The sequence below is a fragment of the Natator depressus genome, chromosome 10, assembly GCF_965152275.1.
Source record: "Natator depressus isolate rNatDep1 chromosome 10, rNatDep2.hap1, whole genome shotgun sequence".
Lineage (NCBI taxonomy): Eukaryota > Metazoa > Chordata > Testudines > Cheloniidae > Natator > Natator depressus.
Window position 1 is genome coordinate 59,006,260 of NC_134243.1, and position 19,306 is coordinate 59,025,565.

General features: G+C 38.6%; 1 protein-coding gene across 2 annotated transcripts in view; it reads left to right on the forward strand.

Annotated features, from left to right (window-relative positions):
• The window catches only part of NEDD4 (NEDD4 E3 ubiquitin protein ligase), a 125,284-nt gene that overhangs the window by 42,531 nt on the left and 63,447 nt on the right, over nucleotides 1-19,306 (forward strand). Inside the window, exon 1 of one of the 2 annotated variants that reach the window (XM_074966300.1) lies at nucleotides 3,468-5,063. The exons of the other annotated variant lie outside the window; for it this stretch is intronic. Coding sequence (XP_074822401.1) covers nucleotides 3,501-5,063 — 1,563 coding nt within the window. The 5' untranslated portion in view covers nucleotides 3,468-3,500. Of the gene's footprint in view, nucleotides 1-3,467; nucleotides 5,064-19,306 lie in introns of those variants that run through there. 2 annotated transcript variants of the gene reach the window in all.

A 19,306-nucleotide genomic window follows, 5' to 3' on the forward strand; every position in this document is an offset into this window, starting at 1 on the left:
AACTCTGGCCCCGTGTCTTTCAAGTTCTTGGAAATAGTAGAGCTTATCCTCTCCCATCTGGTTTTAAGTCATAGATTGGCAGAAGAAAACAAGCTTTCCTTTTTCCTGTTTCTTAACTTTGAATGAGCTAGTAAAATGAAGGGAAATATTCTCTCTGCACCTACTATATAAACTGAAACTAAAAATAATTATGGCAAAATCTTTTCTCCATAACCAAAACTGAAAGCTTGAATTGATATCAAAAGGTTGAGGTTTTCCCCCATTTTGTATATATTTTAAAAAGAAGCACCCTTACACTCAGCTCATTGATACAGAATTTTTTTTAATTTTAGCAAATTTTAAGTCTTAAATTTGAGGTTATAAAACAAGTTATAACTTGAAACAAATTTATTTTTAAACTCTAAATTTGATGTTTGCTAATTTCAGTTACATATTTCTGTAATGTTTTTAAAAAATATTTTTTTATCCACCCTCTTGGAGACTGGCCATCAAGAGCATCAACTGTTTCAGCAGATTGGCAAATGAATCCCACAGAATGACACTTCAGGCCCTGTGCTTCAGCTTTCATTCAAACTATAGTAGGAGTGCTCAAAAGGCACTAGGATTTGGCTGTTAACTAGGGGTACAATTTCTAAAAGCACCTATAATCCCATTTTTAATAGTTAGGAGTCTAAATCACTTAAGCGCTTGTGAGAACTTTACCCTAATGAGCATGTGGGGGGGGAAGGCAGCAGAAACAGTATGAAATTAAAAATTATGGTATAAAGATGGGCAAAGTGTGAGCTTTTGAAGTTGATGAGGTGGAGAAAACAATCCATAGGACTGGAAGGGCCCTCGAGAGGTCATCTAGTCCAGTCCCCTGCACTTGTGGCAGGACTAAGTATTATCTAGACCATCCCTGACAGGTGTTTGTCTAACCTGCTCTTAAAAATCTCCAGTGACAGAGATTCCACAGTCTCCCTAGGCAATTTATTCGAGTGCTTAACCACCCTGGTGGTTAGGAAGTTTTTCCTAATGTCCAACCTAAACCACCCTTGCTGCAATTTAAGCGCATTGCTTCTTGTCCTCTCCTTAGAAGTTAGCAAGAATGATTTATCTCCATCGTCCTTGTGACAACCTTTTATGTACTTGAAAACTTGGGTAACATGATACGTTTAATTTTGTTGTCCTTTGGACTAAATCAAGTCAGGCTATAAAATTTTAAAGTCACTTTGTTTTGTTTTTTTCACTAGAACCAATGTTTTCTTTTCTACCAAAACTTGAAACTCAAAGAAAATATATTGCTTAATGGTTATACGTATCTTTCTGAACTTGTGACCAAAAAGGTTCTTTTTGGATTCCAACAGTTGTTTCTCCAAGTGTAACTTTGATTAGTGATACTTGGTGAAATAGCTGAACTGTTTTACTTATTGGTCTTTTTGTGACTAAGCTATTTTATGTTGTTGATGCATTTCTAACCGCAAAATTTGGGTAATCAGGTTAAATGAACCCTGGAGTAGTATTAAAAAAGAAACTTGTTGCTTGCAAACAAAAAGTACTGTAAACTTAGTCCTGGCTATTATTTGGAGGGGAGGTAAAACTGTTAGTTTTAGTGCACGCTAATCAAAAATATAGCAAGGGTCATGTAAATATTGAGCAGAAACTATCCAACAGTATGACCTATGAAAGGATAAATGGTCTAGTGTTCTCTCCTGTTTGAGCTTTACCGGCAGGAGTAATTCATTCCATGTTAGTATGTTCGCATTTAGTATTGCATGAAGTATCGTTTCTGTAGCTAAAAGTACATTCATGGCCAAAAGAACGAGGAGTACTTGTGGCACCTTGGAGACCAACAAATTTATTTGGGCATAAGCTTTCGTGGGCTAAAACCCACTTAGCTCACGAAAGCTTATGCCCAAATAAATTTGTTAGTCTCTACGGTGCCACGAGTACTCGTTCTTTTTGCTGATACAGACTAACACGGCTACCACTCTGAAACCTGTCATTCATAGCCAAATGTTTACTGCTTTTGACACTTCAGACAGACTACCTTTTTCCAAAAGTCCCACTAGGTGCCAGCAAAGGGCCTTTTCTGTCAATGTGGCAAACACCCAGAGAAATTCTGTCATTTTAGTCTTACATTTTTGGGAGAAGTTGCCAGTATATTTTTACCTTGATTAGTCTAATTGTGTTTTCATAGTGTTTTTCATCAATGGATGTCAAAGCACTTTACAAAAGAGGTACAATTGTAATATATTCTTGTTACTGTAGTTAACTGAATGCATGAGATTACTATACAGTCTGCATACAATATCTTATACAATGTGGCTTTCGAGTAGTCTTCATCTGTAAATTGTACTCCATAGATTATGCAGTCATTTTAAATATGCAACCTATACTGTACATCTCTAGAAAGACTGTGTTTAAATTTCCTTAATCTGTACCTGTACAGACCTAAAGATTGCATGTCAAAAGCACGGTTGAACACTTAGTACTCTGCATCTATAATTCATAAATAACCAGATACTAGTCCAGAACATAGACTACTGGCCAACAATTTAAGCACTTGAGTTTAAAATGTAAAAAGTTGTAAAAGTGCAAAAAATCTAACAAAGCACACCTTTAACCAAAAAAAGGCAAAAATATATTCATTAGGAAAGAACCTCTATGCTAGGCTGAAACCTTGAGTGATAAAAGAAGACATTTTATTGCTTTATTTAATCCAGTTACATCTCACTCAAAAGAAAAACCAAAGTAATATGGCACTATAGGATTCCACAGAATGCAAATTCATATTAAGTGTCAGCATTTAAGTGTGATTGCCCAATAGCTTTCTTAGGACTCCCAAAATAACTCCTAATTTTTTTAACCTTTTATGAGTATGAAATGGCTTAGTTCATTGGCTTTTGCATAACTTCAGACTTCACCAGTTTACTCGCATGGGTTACTATTCGGAAATTCAATCCTAGATTTGATACTCTGTTATATGGGACTTCATTCCTACCAACTTCCTGTAATTCTAAACCTATGGGTAAAAATATTAGTAGTCATACACTGCTGCAGAAAGCACAGACACATTGGTTCAGCTAATGTAGCTGCAGCAAGAATTGCTGTTTTAAACTTTAAGAGCTAGAATATTCTTGGGTTTTATTCATTTATGTAAATTACAGAAGGTAACTGTTGAAACAAGGTTGGCAGTGTGTGTCTGTGTGCTGCAGCTGAGTTAAGCTTGACGGTTGTTGGAAATCAAGTGCTTTGTAAGTGGATGCATTCTGACTACAAACAATCAAAGAGTCCAGAAACCGCAGTTGAAGGATTGGCTGACTTATTTTTAAGGAGGTGCTTTTTATTATACGCTAGTTAGTATCTTGTTGAAATTGGGACAAAGGCTGCATCTTTCATGGGATCTTACTTTTGTGATGTGTTTGAACTGGATCTCAACTCTGTGCAGCTGCCTCTAGCCTTTCTGCAAAAGGAGCTTTATGGTTCTTACTTGCTAACATGTGTGCAAATGAGAACAAATGGCACGACGGTTAAGATTGCATTTTGCAGCCCGAAGAAGCAACACTGATCCGTTTTCAGAAATCTCTGGAGATGGTTTGGATAGTAACATTCATATGTATTTCCAAAGACCTTCACAGAATTCTGCACCTGATATTATACAAATGAAGCTGACTCCCAGGCAAGCTGTCTTTCCAACGGTAATGCAGGAAATAATTAATCAACAGCAGCATTCAGCTGTTTCTTCACTGCAAAAGAACAACAAAAAGAGCACCTCACTGCAGATTTCTCTGCAGTCTAGAAGGTATAGTGAATGTTTTGAATCTGATACAGTAGTTGCTAGTGAAGACACTTTCTTCAGTGTTGGTAATGAAGGAAACTCTTGTAGCAGGAATATGGCTGATTACACAGCTAATATGCTAAACAGTAGCAGCCATTTGAGCAATGCTGCCATGTGCAATAGCAGTCTTGGCGGTATTGCAGCGAATAACAGTGGATCCTTCAATAGCACTGGCAGTGACTATGAATCGTGTACAAGTATCACGAGTGATGGAGACTCATACAGCAACAGTATAATTAGTGACAGTAGTAGTTGCACTCTTTCCACTGGTGATGATACTTTCTGTAGTAGTATTGTATATAGTACTTCGTATGGAAGCAGAGCAAACAAATGTAATTCCTATAGGAACAATATATCTCAGGAAACTTTATGTAGAAGTAAAAATAATATTACTTTTGATCAAGATGGTTTGGAACAAGTGAAATTGCCAATGAGGAGGAAAACTAAAATTCCACTACGACGTTTTTCGTCATTGGTAATCTTTCCTAGGAGTCCCTCCACTACCCCACCAACTTCTCCAACATGCTTGGGTCCCCTACCAAGCAGGGGACCTTATCAAACATCACATCAATTCATTATTTCTCCTACTGAACTGGCAAAAAATGAAGATCAAACAACTTCTTCTAAAGGGTTCCTTTCAACAGCAGTCAATGGACTTCGACTATCTAAAACCATTTGCTCTCCTGGTGAAACTAGAGACATTAGACCACTTTACTTGAATAGTTCATTACAGGACAAAAATCAGGCCACAAGTAGCGCTGAGAAGACAACCTGTGAAAAAACATCTGATAGCTTCTCTTGTATTTCAGTTCATTTCACTCAACAAAGAGAATCTGCATCAAGGGATGAAACGGTTAATGGTTGCTACAGTCCAGAGTTATCAGAAAAGGAATTAAATTTGTACTCTGATGCAAAGTACCCTAATTTAAAACTGATACGTAGCACATCTGCATGTTTACCCTCAAACCATTCTGAGTATCAGATTCTTATAAATGAATTAGAAAGACCAAATACACAAATGAGGACAACCCACCATATTCTGCAAAGAAGTGTTTCATTAGAAGGATCTTGTCAAAAAGTTTCTTGCTGTTTATCCAGTCTTCAATACAAGTGTCCGAAGGCAGAGACATCCCAGTTGCACATACAGTTCACACCTGGAAATGAAGGAAAAACTAGTGGCTTTCCAAAAAATGCCAGTATCTGCAAAAGGGAATCAAGTAGTACTTTGTGGAAGCCCCACAAGGTGAGTTTTTCTTGAAGGAAAAACTAACACTATAAATCTTTCTTTGCCAGTGGATCTGAAGTAGTAGAACAATAGCCTATGATCGAAGCATAAATACACGCCATTTATAAATGTTAGTTATGTTAACTTATTGAAACATTTTTGCAATACTGAATAAATTATGTATTCTAAATGGGGTCGGGGTGAGACAGAGAATTCTCATTTGGTCTTTCCTAGAGTCTAGTATCCTTTTCGGTCAAAATTCTCAGTCAAGCACCTGAACTTCAAATATTAATTCAGACTCATAACTGATTATTTAATTTGCATGAGGATAAATGGTTTACCTTATTATGTAGTAATCTAGATATTGAAGTTCTCCTCGACTTAAAATCAAATTTGAGCTAAAACTTCAACTGTGTAACATTAATCCACAACAGAATTATTTTTTTATTGAAATATCTAGATTTTAAAGCTTATGCCCAAATTTGTTAGTCTCTAAGGTGCCACAAGGACTCCTCGTTTTTGCTGATACAGACTAACACGGCTACCACTCTGAAACCTAAGAATGAATAGGTTACTATATAATCTTTGATTTAGTTTATATAAGGTTTTTTTAAATGCTTTTGCAGAAACTTGCTGTGTGTAGAGAATTAAGTATAAGTAGTATTTGAGCAGAGCAACTCTTAAAATACCATTTAGATCTGTATACACCCTGAGCCACAGGAATTTTAAGCGTTTCCTCCCCTTTTTTCTCTAACCACTAGTTCAGCCCAAGCTTTACACTGTAACTTAATCTTTTCCAACAACATTGCTGTTCAAATTAGTTCTTGAGTTTAGTAGTCTTAAGTTTTTTGAGTAATAAAACGCCTTTTGAACTAAACTTCAGAAATTTGTCCCTCTTGTATTAACTGATGATGCAATTTATATTTGTTAATAACCACAGTCAAAGCCACAAGAAACATTGGTTTATAGACTTGTTTAAATGATCCTTTTGTTCTTGAAAGTCATTCAGAAATTCTTGCAAAATTTCAGACTTGCATAGTGCTCTTAATTATGAATAAAAATGGGTAACAATGCAACAACTAGGCATTTTTATAAACTTTACTAAAGTTTTAAGTACACACTAGCCTTAGCGAATTGACATTTCCACTATTTTACCACTTTGCTGATACAAATGAAAAGGGCGCTGCCAGTGTTCTGCAGTTAACACCAATCTGGAGAGTTGCTGTAGTATTACCTTGAAGTCCTATCCTGCAGATTTTAGCTCTTTCAGTGGAAGTATTGCCTGCCTAGGTCCCACACCTGCAGTCCTTTGCTGTTTTATTTTCTTTATTAAAATCACTGTCCATAACTTTTTATGGGGAGAAAAAGCTCTTAAAATATTGGTCTGAATTTTAAACTTGGACAGAAAAATCATCACAGTGGATCATAAGTTATCAGTGTGTATTCTTTGGAGTATGTACTTTTTGGGGTAAAGGGCTGTACTAGATTGTATTGGAAAACTAAATCAGTAAGGGAACTCTTACTTAAATTGCAGTGGTATTGTGGTTATGAAATATTCCCTAATATGTAGAAAACCAAGTAGTCTGAACCTGCTTATTACAGAAATTCCATTTGAGACGATGAAAAACTGTTTAATCACAGTGCTTAAAAGTGCCCTTCTCATGGTTTTCCACTTACAGCTGTTGTGCTGTTAATGTCACTTGTCTAAAAATGTAAAGCAAATTAAATTGTTGCACATTCAAATTAGAAGCCCAGCCTGTGAAAATAAATGCTTGAGTAAAAACTCCAGGCAAACTTCAGTCTTCTAAAGAAAATAATTTGTAATAGAGTTTCTTGGTAGACATGTTCATGGATTAACTCCTTCTATGATTCTGGCAACCTTTGAAGCACTGTGTAGCAAGTAGTGTATGATTATTACTGAAGAATGTGTGGTTTGGATTTGGTGTGTGGTTTTTTTTGTTTTTTGGGGGGGGCCGGTTTTGGCCTTTTTCTAGCAGTGTGTATTAAGCTTCATGTTTAAAACCTAGAAACATGATCCTGGACAGTCAAATTTCAAAGGGGCTGAAGTGTCTCTTTCAAATTGTGCTCACAGTTGTGAAAACTTTTTCATGCACATGCAAATTACCTGGATTTGTGCATACAAAACAGAATGATGGCTGCCTTTTGAAAACTGGATGCTGAATATGATCTGCAGCAGTTAGTGAGTTTCAGGTCCTTTGTGTAAGACAACATGCACAGACACCTCTCTCTCCTCAGTTGACCCATGACCTTTTAGTGTAAAACGAGCTTTTACAAACAGTTCTGTAAAACAGTTTACCAAAATAAGCAAAAAGATCAGATTGAATTGACTTTGTAGTAATTCAGCAACCTGTTAGAAGACTAACTGTAAACAGTAATACGAGTGGTATAGCAGTCTTTTTTTAAATATAATAGATTTCTACTGTAATAGTTTGTTAATTATATAGTAAATCTAATTATAGTGGGGGTATTGTGACTCATTTAAAAACAACTCCCAAAATATTTCTCTTGACTCCAGTTAGTCTGGCTTAGTATACTGATATGCTGAGTCTGGGTTCAAATTTAACAAGCTGATATGGGAGTAGCATTTAGTAATGTCAGCTATCTGTGCAGAGCAGTCATGAAATTAAATCAGTGCTTTGGTTAGAGACTCCAGTGTCTGAAGCAGTGAAAGGTCTATGCATTCTTTTCTTACGTGCCTAGCTACTAGCCTTCAGCCACATAGTATCAGGTTTCTTGCTTTCCATAATCAGCAGCTTGTTAAGTCTGCTTTTTAAAATTTAGTAAGAAACTTCACTTCTGTAACAGCAGGCCTTAAGCTATTTCAGTTGAAAAGTGTGGGAGGATGGCTGGACCATGTCTCTCTATTAATCTTTATTTGAAATGTGCCACGGGAACCTTGCAGTAAGTTGTGCAATATATGTGGGGGAGGGGAGAGGATTAAATGCCCTGATTGCAATATCAAGGTGCATGGCCTTGACTTGCTGACTTATTTTAGTTCATGTGCCCTTTTTGTTGGGGTGGAAATTATTCTGTAGCAGAAGTGTTGAACTAATTTAAATTGTTCATATCATGAATTAGGCTTTTTGAAGGGGTGGGAATAGGTAGAGGGATAGAACAAGTTACCTGGTCTCTTATAAAGGCATGTTCCCAATTTTGTTGGGAGGGAGGGTGGAGTAGTAGTACAAATCTACTTTCAGACCTTCAGTTGGAGTTGCTTACATTACAGTTTCTGCTATTATGGTTTGTCACTGGCAGTCACGAGGTTAACCACTCCTTCTAGATCAGAACCATTTTTACTTTGAATGTATGAACATGCTAACTAAGCTGGGAAGTCTATCCCCAGTAATTAAGTATAATTCTGTATTAAAAATTTTAAGGTACATTTTAAAATATATGAGGATAATGTTAATACTTCCCTTTGTTTACTTTACTGATTTTGCTGGAGTTCTAGGTTTGGTGAATGAAATTTGCAACACTTAGTAGAGCAAAAAACCTTAAAACTTGCACGTTAGAGCTCATGAAAGCTTTTGTACAACTAGTTTTGTGTGAAGTTTCAGTTTGAACTCTCAAACCCCTCTGAACCAGAGTGTACTGGTAACCAAAAAACTCTATATTCCATAGTGAGTTTTACTTGGGGGAAATGCATCTGAAGTTCTTGTAGCAACTATGTCAAACTTAAGCTGCATGGAGCATCAGACTTCAGCATGAAGTCCTATCTCTTAGGAGACTCACATTGATCTAGACACACAGGCAAGCAAACAGATGCATGTGATGGATATAAGCAGCAAGCCGTGACTTTATTTAATGCTGGCGAGGGGTGCTATGTGCCCATGCTGTACTTATACCTGGAATTTAACTGGTTCCCATGTGAGGTTTCAGGGCTACCACTATATAACCGGTAACTCAAAGTAGACACTCCTTGGCCCACTCCTAGGACTCAACTCACTGCTGAATCCTTTCTCCCTCCCCACTGTGTGGGGGAAGGGAAAGGTTATCAAGAGGGGAACCTCAGGCTGGGAAGACTTCAGGTCTCCTCTGCTCTTAAGGCACACAGTCCACCAGCAGAATACCAGGTCTCATTTACCTCTGGGAACTGGCCCTTCTAGCCTTTAATTGCAGGGGACACCAGCCGCAACTTGTGATAAGCTAAATGGTCTTAACTTTGCTAATTTTAAATTTTCAAGTCTGATTGCTTTCAATCCGACTGTCCCTTTCATGATGCTGCAAGGAACAAAAAAGCCTACCAGATCTTTGCCAATTTGGCCTCAATGGAGAAAAATTCCTTCCCTGTCACAAAACAGGCAGTTGCTCAAACCATCTTAAAAACACTGTTCTAAACTAAAATTAAGGGGAGGCAGGATGGGTCAGCCAGCAGGAGACTTTTTTGAAAAGTCTGGGAGAATTTGAATAGGTGGGTGGGGGGATGGGGTGACACGAGCCAATCAGCTAGCCTGGTCCCGTCCCCCCCCAACTGGAAGTCAGCCCTTAAGGGGAGGGCAGCCTCATCTTGCCACAGTTGATGCATACACTCTTGTATCTCCCCAATGCTCTCCAGACACTGTCACATTCCCTACAGTCCAGTTACCATTTCCTCTCCCATTGACTTTGAAGTGGGGGGAGAGACACATTTTTATTGGAAGTCACTGAGCTAATTAGTGCATTTTAATGTTAAATGTATCATGGCCTTTAGCTAAACTTAGTAAAACCTTGATTAGCCTCTTTGCATTTCATCTGCCATTTTTCTCTCATCTCTGCTCAAACCAGATGTAGTCTGCTCCTGCTTGGAGGAGTTCTTGTTATAACATCCTTCTCCTCCAGAAATGTTTCAGTACTTTTATAAGGTGCTGGGTCAACAGCACTAGAGACTGAAGTCTATTCAGACCCTGAAAAGGTATATTACAGGTTATGGACTGCTCCCCAATAAACTGCTTCAACTTGGGACAAAAACATAAGAACATAAGAATGACCCTTCTGGGTCAGACCAAAGGTCCATCTAGCTCAGAATCCTGTCTTCCGACAGTGGCCAGTACCAGGTGCCGCAGAGGGAATGAACAGAACAGGTAATCATCAAGTGATCCATTCCCTGTCACTCATTTTGGCAAACAGAGGCTGCCCACCCTGGCTAATAGGTCCATCAATGGCTATCCTCCATGAATTTATCTAGTTCTTTTTTGAACCCTGTTATGGTCTTGGTCTTCACAATGTCCTCTGGCAAGGAGTTCCACAGGTTGACTGTGCATTGTGTGAAGAAATACTTCCTTTTATTTGTTTTAAACCTGCTGCCTATTAATTTAATTTGGTAACCCCTACTTCTTGTGTTATGAGAAGGAGTAAATAACACTTCCTTATTCACTTTCTGCACACCAGCCATGATTTTATAGACCTCTGTCATATCCCCCCTTAGTCGTCTCTTTTCCCAGATGAAAAGTCCCAGTTTTATTAATCTCTCCTCATATGGAAGCCAGATTAAAAAAACTACCAGTAGATATAATAGATAACTATCAGAAATTAAACATATTAATATTAGCTCTAGAAAGTTAAATAGAGCTGTGTATCTGATCATTTAAGACAAGCCAAAGTGCTTGACTTTTGGTGGGGAGAAGACCTGCAGAAACCACTGTGTATGGTGAAAAATCTTGTGTAGTTTTATCAAAGATATTCACATGTTTTGACTTAACTGTGAGCCTAGCCCACGCCATTATCTTAATAGTTTAAAAAATAGTGAAATAGGATCCCCTATGTTGAGTTAATAGGAGGTATTAAAGAACATAATTAACAATTTTGCATATCTTAGAAATAAATTCTAAATGTTGAGGTGTGTGACATGTCTGCAAGATTCATAGTGTGCTCTAAAGCGTTAAAGGAGAATTGAAGATCTACTCACTTAGAAAAGCTGAGATTGTCATTATGGTGGCTCTAGCTAAAAAGAATTAAAAACCTTTTTATATTACAAAGATTACACTATTTGTAGATTTTTCACAGGCTTCCTACAGCCAGCTCCTATACTGTATTTTCACCAGTGTTCCTCTTTTCTAAGCTCTTCCCCCCCCCCCCCAATTATCGGTTGTTTTCAGGGTTTTTTGTGGTCTTTTTATCACTTTACCTTATACTCCTTGTTCTTTAGTTTTTCCCTCCAGTCTAGTAGTGGCCTATAAGGGTGTGTCTCCGCTGCCATTAAACACCCCTGGTTCACTCATATCAGCTGCCTTTGGCTCGCAGGGCTTGGGCTTTGGAGCTATTTAACTGCTGTGTGGATGTTTCAACTTGGGCTGGAGCTCGGGCTCTGGGACCCTTTACTTTCCTGTCATTTTCTGCAGGGAAGTACAGGAATTTGGGGGTGGGGGCATTTTCTGCAGGCGTGCAGTCACGCATAATTCCCCCCCCCCCCCGGAGAAAAAAGGAGTCTGAATTAGTTTCTCATTGCCAAAACTAGCACCAATAACTCTTAATTCTAGCTGAAGAGCTGGTAACTACCTTGTGAGGGAAGCTGATAAATAATGCATCACCACTCACTTTCGCATCAGTCTCTAAAACACATATGTGCCTGTTTCTAGCTAATCCACAGTTCCAGCTTCTTGAAGCCTACAGCTCTGAACTGTTTGTAACTTTTATGTGAAATATTCATGCTGTAAAGAACATTTTTGCTATGGCTCCAATAGTATTACCTTAGCAACCTGGTGTCTTCAAAATCCTAATGTGCTTGTAGAATCCTAGAACTCGAGAGGTTATCTAGTCCAGTCCCCTGCACTCGTGGCAGGACTAAGTATTATCTAGACCATTCCTGACAGGCGTTTGTCTAACCTGCTCTTAAAAATCTCCAATGATGGAGATTCCACAGCCTCCCTAGGCAATTTATTCCAGTGCTTAACCACCCTGACTGTTAAGTTTTTCCTAATGTCCAACCTAAACCTCCCTTGCTGCCATTTAAGCTCATTGCTTCTTGTCCTATCCTCAGAGGTTAAGAAGAACAGTTTTTCTCCCTCCTTGTAACAACCTTTTATGTACTTGAAAACTGTTATCATGTCCCCTCTGTCTTCCCTTCTCCAGACTAAACAAACCCATTTTTTTCAATCTTCCCTCATAGGTCATGTTTTCTAGACCTTTAATCATTTTTGTTGCTCTTCTCTGGACTTTCTCCAATTTGTCCACATCCTTCCTGAAATGTGGCGCCCAGAACTGGACACAATACTCCAGCTGAGGCCTAATCAGCGCAGAGTAGAGCAGAAGAATTACTACTTGTATCTTGCTTACAACACTCCTGCTAATACAGCCCAGAATGATGTTCGCTTTTTTCTTTGCAACAGCATTACACTGTTGACTCATATTTAACTATGACCCCCAGATACCTTGCCTCAGTACTCCTTTCTAGTCAGTCATTTCCAATTTCGTATGTGTGCAACTGATTGTTCCTTCCTAAATGGAGTACTTTGCATTTGTCCTTATTGAATTTCGTCCTATTTACTTCAGACCATTTCTCCAGTTTGTCCAGATCATTTTGAATTTTAATCCCACCTTCCAAAGCACTTGCAACTCCTCCTAGCTTGATATCATCCCCAAACTTTAAGTGTACTCTGTATGCCTTTATCTAAATCATTGATGAAGATATTGAACAGAACCAGACCCGGAACTGATGCCTGTGGAACCCCACTCTTTATGCCCTTCCAGCATGACACTGAACCACTGAGAACTACTCTCTGGGAGCGGTTTTGCACCCACCTTATTGTAGCTCCATCTAGGTTGCATTTCCCTAGTTTGTTTGAGGAAGGTCATGTGAGACAATATCAAAAGCTTTACTTAAGTCAAGATATACCATGTTTACTGCTTCCCCCTCTATCCACAAGACTTGTTACCCAGTCAAAGAAAGCCATCAGGTTGGTTTGACATGATTTGTTCTTGATAAATCCATGCTGACCTTTACTTATCACTTTATTATCTTCTAGATGTTTGTAAACTGATTGCTTATTTGCTCCATTATCTTTCCGGGTGCAGAAGTTAATCTGAGTGGTCTGTAATTCTCTGGGTTGTCCTTATTTCCCTTTTTATAGATGGGCACTATATTTGCCCTTTTCCAGTCTTCTGGAATCTGTCTTCCATGATTTCTCAAAGATAATAGTTAATGGCTCAGATACCTCCTCAGTCAGCTCCTTGAGTATTCAAGGATGCATTTCATCAGGCCCTGGTGATTTGAAGACATCTAATTTGTCCAAGTAATTTTTAACTTGTCCTTTCCCTATTTTAGCCTCTTCTGATCCTACCTTTTCACGGGCATTCACTGTTAGACGTCCAATCACCACCAACCTTCTTGGTGAAAGCTGAAACAAAGAAGTCATTAAGCACCTCTGTCATTTCCACATTTTCTGTTATTCTCTCTCTTCCCCCACCTCCCCCTGAGTAACAGGCCTACCCTGTCCTTGGTCTTCGTCTTGCTTCTAATGTATTTGTTGAATGTTTTCTTTTTACTCTCTCTGGCTAGTTTGATCTCATTTGTGCCTTGGCCTTTCTAATTTTGTCCCTACGTACTTGTGGTGTGTGTTTTATATTAATACTTCGTAATTTGACATAGTTTCCACTTTTTGTAGGACTTTTTTTATTTTTAGATCATTGAAGAACTCCTGGTTAAGCCAGGATGGTCTCTTGCCATACTTCCTATCTTTCCTATACAGTGGGATAGTTTTCTCTTGTGCCCTTAATGTCTCTTTGAAAAACTGACAACTGTCTTCTATTGTTTGTTTCCCCTTAGACTTGCTTCCCTTGGGATCTTACCTACCAACTCCTTGAGTTTGCTAAAGTCTGCCTTCTTGAAATCCACTGTCTTTATTTTGTTCTCTCTCCTACCATTCCTTAGAAGCATAAACTATATCATTCACCTCAACTGCTAGAAGAGGGCCTCATCCTCCCTGATTGAACTAACCTCGTTATCCTTAGCCTGATTCTTGCTTGCATATTTATACCTGCCTCTGGAAATTTCCACTACATGCATCCGAGGAAGTGGGTATTCACCCACGAAAGCTTATGCTCCGATACATCTGTTTTGTCTATAAGGTGCCACAGGACTCTTTGCCGCTTTTACAGATCTAGACTAACACAGCTACCCCTCTGATACTTTATATCATTCATGATTATTTTCACCCAAGCTACCTTCCACTTTCAAATTCTCAACAAGTTCCTCCCTATTTGTCAAAGTCAAATCTAGTCGTCCATGAACTTTTATTTATAAAGAACTAATTGGGAACTGACACTAGAGATAAATTACTAAAATGTTAAGTGTCCTGTAGGCCACTAAATCATCTAGGATAAATTATAGCTGGTATTTTATGCTATCCATTTATTGCCACAGGACCCCCTCCTACAGGTGTCCCTTAATAAAAGAAAACTGGTTTCAGTAAGTGAAATCTACCTACTTACTGTTCAAAGTAACACTTAAGGTTTGAAAAATTTAAATTAAGCTATCAAACAGCACAATGATACTAATGACTTTTAGGCCACTATCAACTTGGGCTGTGTTGAATTAGATAAAAGGATTAGTATTCAGTTATCAATAATGAGTCATCCAGTCCACCCAACAGTTTGTACATAATCTGTATAGTCAGGTGCACTATGGATAGTTTTGAGGGAGGTTGCAAATTAAATTTTCCAAAGCATTTATCAAAAACATTCTTACAGTTTTGTGAAATAATTTAAATTCTGTTCCAGTTCAAGATGTAAGAAGCAGCAATTCAGTGTTAAATTAATTGTGTAAAGATGCACATTTTATTAAGAGGACTTCTTAATTATAGGTAGTAATACTTGTTGAGGTGGATACAGTTGGGTGGGGGTGGGTGGGAAATAGCTGTTTCCCAGGCCCAACTTTGTTTTACCAAACTTCTTTAGTAATCGATATTGTATGGCTCTTTGAGCCAGAATTGTGGGGCTTTATTAGAGGACTCAGGATCCTGTAAAATGATCTTGGCAATAAATAAACACTCCCTTGGTTGGCCTACTGATGTGATCTAGTAACACACTGTCTGCCAATCAGGCTATCCCAGTTCAGAAATGACCTTTGACCAATGGATCTCAAATCCACTGCATTTATTAGTAGTCCATAGAGCTGGTTGATCATATGGTGTTGAATATCTCCTAGTTTTCCAACAGTTAACTTCTGTTAAAAGCTAAAAACATAGGTCTTTATTTTATTTTTCCTTTTCTATGCTCCATTTCTATATTTCTGAAAAGAGATTAACGGACGTTTTCTCTTGGGGCTAATTCTCTCTTTTTAATCAATTTAGTGTTTTCTCCCTTAAAATCTTTTCCACTATATATTTTTACTATGTCCTCTTCTCAGTCCCGATCCTTTTGGCTAACTCTTTCCATCCTTTGGAATGAACATGAGAGTGCCTGGATGAGGTCCTCAATCCTACTCTGGCACTTTTATACTGGATAAAAGGGCAAGAGAATGGCATAAAGGGGTCCTAAAAGCCCCCAGTTCAAGCTCCAGGAGGGAGGACTTCCCCACTGTGGAAGATGGCCCAGAAGGTTAGCTTTAGAGAACCACCTTAAAAACACTAGCATGAAGGCAGGGCAAAGGTGGGAGGGGAATATCTGGAGCAGGACTGTGGTTCTAACTACTACAGAAATTCTGGGCAGCACTGCAGCCTATAGGACAGCCCAGGCAGGCTGCTGGGACCTGAACAGTCTTGGAGGCCTGTCTGTTTACACTGGATGCCCATCCAGCCCCTAAAACAGCCCAGAATTAAAGCTACCTTAGCTTTCCCCTTGCCCTGGGCTCAGAGTTCTGTGCTACACTTCAGCACAAGTCTTTCTCTCCCTCCAAAAGCCAATGAGTTTCACAGGTTGAGCAAGCAAGTGAAATTGTGACTGCCACCCTCCAAATGAGTCATTTGTTTACAGTAATTTTCTACCCCACTCTGAAGGATTGCTATCCATTCCTGTTAAGTGGTAGTTATTTCAGATGAACTCGCTTCTAAAGTCTCCATGATGCCCGAAGAGTTCTGCTTTGGGAATGCAGCCTGTGAAATGCTTACAGCTCATTTTGGTGTTACTTTATGAATTATCTATAATTGTACCCAGTTCCAGATATTACATCATCACTTTTTCATCAAGAAGCTTTAGGGCAAATGGGAAATTCTGTGTGTATATTGATATCTACTATTTGCATTGTTGTCGATGTGTTTGTCCCAGGATATTAGAGCAGGTGGGTAAGGTAATACCTCTTATTAGGCTGATTTTTGTGGGTGAAAGAGATGACGTTTCCTGAAGAAGAGCTCTCTAGCTCAAAAGCTTGTCTCTTTCACCCATAGAAGTTAACACAATAAAAGAGATTAACTCACCAACCTTGTTTCTATAGACATATATGGATTTCAGCTTTTTCAAATAAAGTCTACATTATAATTTGAAGAAGCTGAAATCCATATATGCAAAATCCTGAGAAACTATGAATTTTAAAAGGGTATCAGAGTAAACGTGATGCTTAAGAAAGGGGTAAGTCTGGATGAGGCTACAGGCAAGCATTCATTAGAGGGACTCCTGTTAGGCCATATTAAAGCTAAAATGTAGCTGCTCTAAAATAGGAACACAAAAAGAAAATTAATAAAATTTCTGTTTTTGTTCTACTTTACATACAAAAAGCTACATTTTAAAATAACATTAAGATTGTGAAGTCCACTATTCATAAATTAGGAAATTACAGAATTGTTTGCCTTTGCAACTTTAATTTGGCCCTGTTGTGCATGTGCATATGCATTATAATAGTGTAACTACATGATCACATAACTATTTTTATCCCCCCTACTGGATTTTTGCCTCATTCAGTGCATAGAACAAACGGTGCTCATTCAGTGAGTACCTATTCAGTATTTTTGTTTTATCCTCACTGTTAATATGTGGTCCCATACTTTATTTACTGCCTGCTATTCAGACACTACTCTGAAGGTTCTTGTGTTTTGTGAAGGGGTAAATAACACTTACTTTCTCCACACCATTCATGAATTTATAGACCTATTGATCTTTTTCTAAACTGAGCAGTGCCAATATTTTTTTCTCTCTCCTCATATGGAAGCTGTTCCATATCACTAATCATTTTTGTTGCATTTCTCTGTACTTTTTCCAATTCTGATGTATCCTTTTTGAGATGGGATGCCCAGAACTGCACACAGTGTTCAAGGTGAGCATGCCATGGATTTATATAGTGGCATTCTGGTATTTACTTTTATTAGCTAACCCTTTCCTAATGGCTCCTGACATTCTTTTAGCTTTTTTTGACTGCCGCTGCACATTGAGCCAATGTTTTCAGACCCTCCAAGGTCTTTTTTGTTTGAGTGATAACAGTTAATTTAGGACTCATCATTTTGTACATATATTTGGGATTGTTTTCCAATGAGTATTACTTCACATTTATCCACACTGAATTTCATCTGCATTTTGTTGCCTTTCAAACTCTTCACAATCAGCTTTGGACTTAACTATCTTGAGTAATTTTGTATCCTCTTTTAACTTTGCCACCTCACTGTTTGCCCTGTTTTCCAGATCATTTATGAATATGTTGAACAGCACTGGTCCCAGTACCAGATTCTTGGGGAACCCTGCTATTTACCACTTTCCATTGTGAAAACTGACAGTTTATTCCTACCGTTTTGTTTTCTGTCTTTTAACCAGTTACTGATCCATGAGGACCTTCCCTCTTATCCCATGACAGCTTACTTTGCATAAGAGCCTTTGGTGAGAGACCTTGTCAAAGGCTTTCTGAATCAAGTACAGTATATTCACTGGATCACCCTTGTCCATGTGTGTTGACCCTCCCTCACAAAGAATTTTAATAGATTAGTGAGGTTTGATCTTGCTTTATAAAAGCAATGTTGACTCTTTCCCAACATATTATGTGCATCTATGTGTCTGATAATTCTGTTTACTATAGATAATTCTTTTACTTTAGTTTCAACCAATTTGCCTGGTACTGAAGTTAGGTTTACCAGCCTGTAATTGCCATGATTGAATCTGGAGCCTTTTTAAAAAAACTGTTAGATTTGCTGATTTGAGCAATAGGTTACCTACCACAGTAGTTCTGCAATTTTCTGTTTTGAGTTCCACCAGAACTCTTAGGTGAATACTATCTGCTCCTGATGACTTATTACTGTTTTTAATTTATCTGTTTGCTCCTCTAATATGAGTTGTTTACAAACACTAATTTTTTTTCTTCACAACACCCCTGTGAGATGACCCCTTGTCCCCATTTTACAGATGCAGAACTTAGGCACAGAGATTAAGGTCAAAACATCCACTAATTTTGGGTGCCCTGTTTGAGATGCGTAGGATCTGATTTTTAGAGGTTCTTAGCATTATATAGCCTTTCATATGTTTAAAGCACAGCTCCATTGACTTCAGTTGCAGCTGTGATTGGTCAACGCTTCTGCAAATCAGATCTCATGGTTCCATGTCAGGGACCCAGAAAATAAGGAATACACAATTACTGACCACTAATGATCACCTGATTTAAGTGACTTGCCTAGCATCACCTAGGAACTCTGTGGCAGAGGTGGGGATAGAAGTTTTCCAGGGAAACAGTCAGCTGCCTTAATTATAAGCCAGTCCTTGCTTTTTCTGAAATCCCTTTAACTCCCCACCTTCCAACTTCTGCAACAAATGAGTCCGTGTCCCACAAACAGCTTCCTTTACTACAGAACACTCATTTGTTCCTAGAACAGGCCAATCCTGTGTAATGAATGAAGCGGGGGTTCTGTTAAAAATTGTATTGTGTAAGCACAAAGGGGCTGAATTAAGATTACACAGGCAACTTTAATTCTGACATTTCTGAACTTTTGTGCACTAGATTTCACAACCTCCTTAGTGTGCTATAAAATATAGCTTTCTGTGTCTATGATTTCACAGGTTTAAAAAAGCAAACTAAAAAACAAATCCCATAGGCAGCATATTGACACCATATGTCTCATCAGTATGGTTAGAATCTCAGGGGTTCCCAAACTTGGTTTGCAGCTTGTTCAGGGTAAGCCCCTGGCAGGCCGTGAGACACTTTGTTTACCTGATCGTCTGCAGGTATGGCCGCTCGCAGCTCCCAGTGGCTGCGGTTCACCGTTCCCGCATCTCATGGCCCGCCAGTGGCTTACCCTGAACAAACCGCGAACCAAGTTTGGGAACCCCTGCTTTAGATCAACCGCACAGAACTCTGCCTCTTGAACTAATGGCATAACTGACAAGGATGACAACCTACTACTGTTATGTGGACCAGC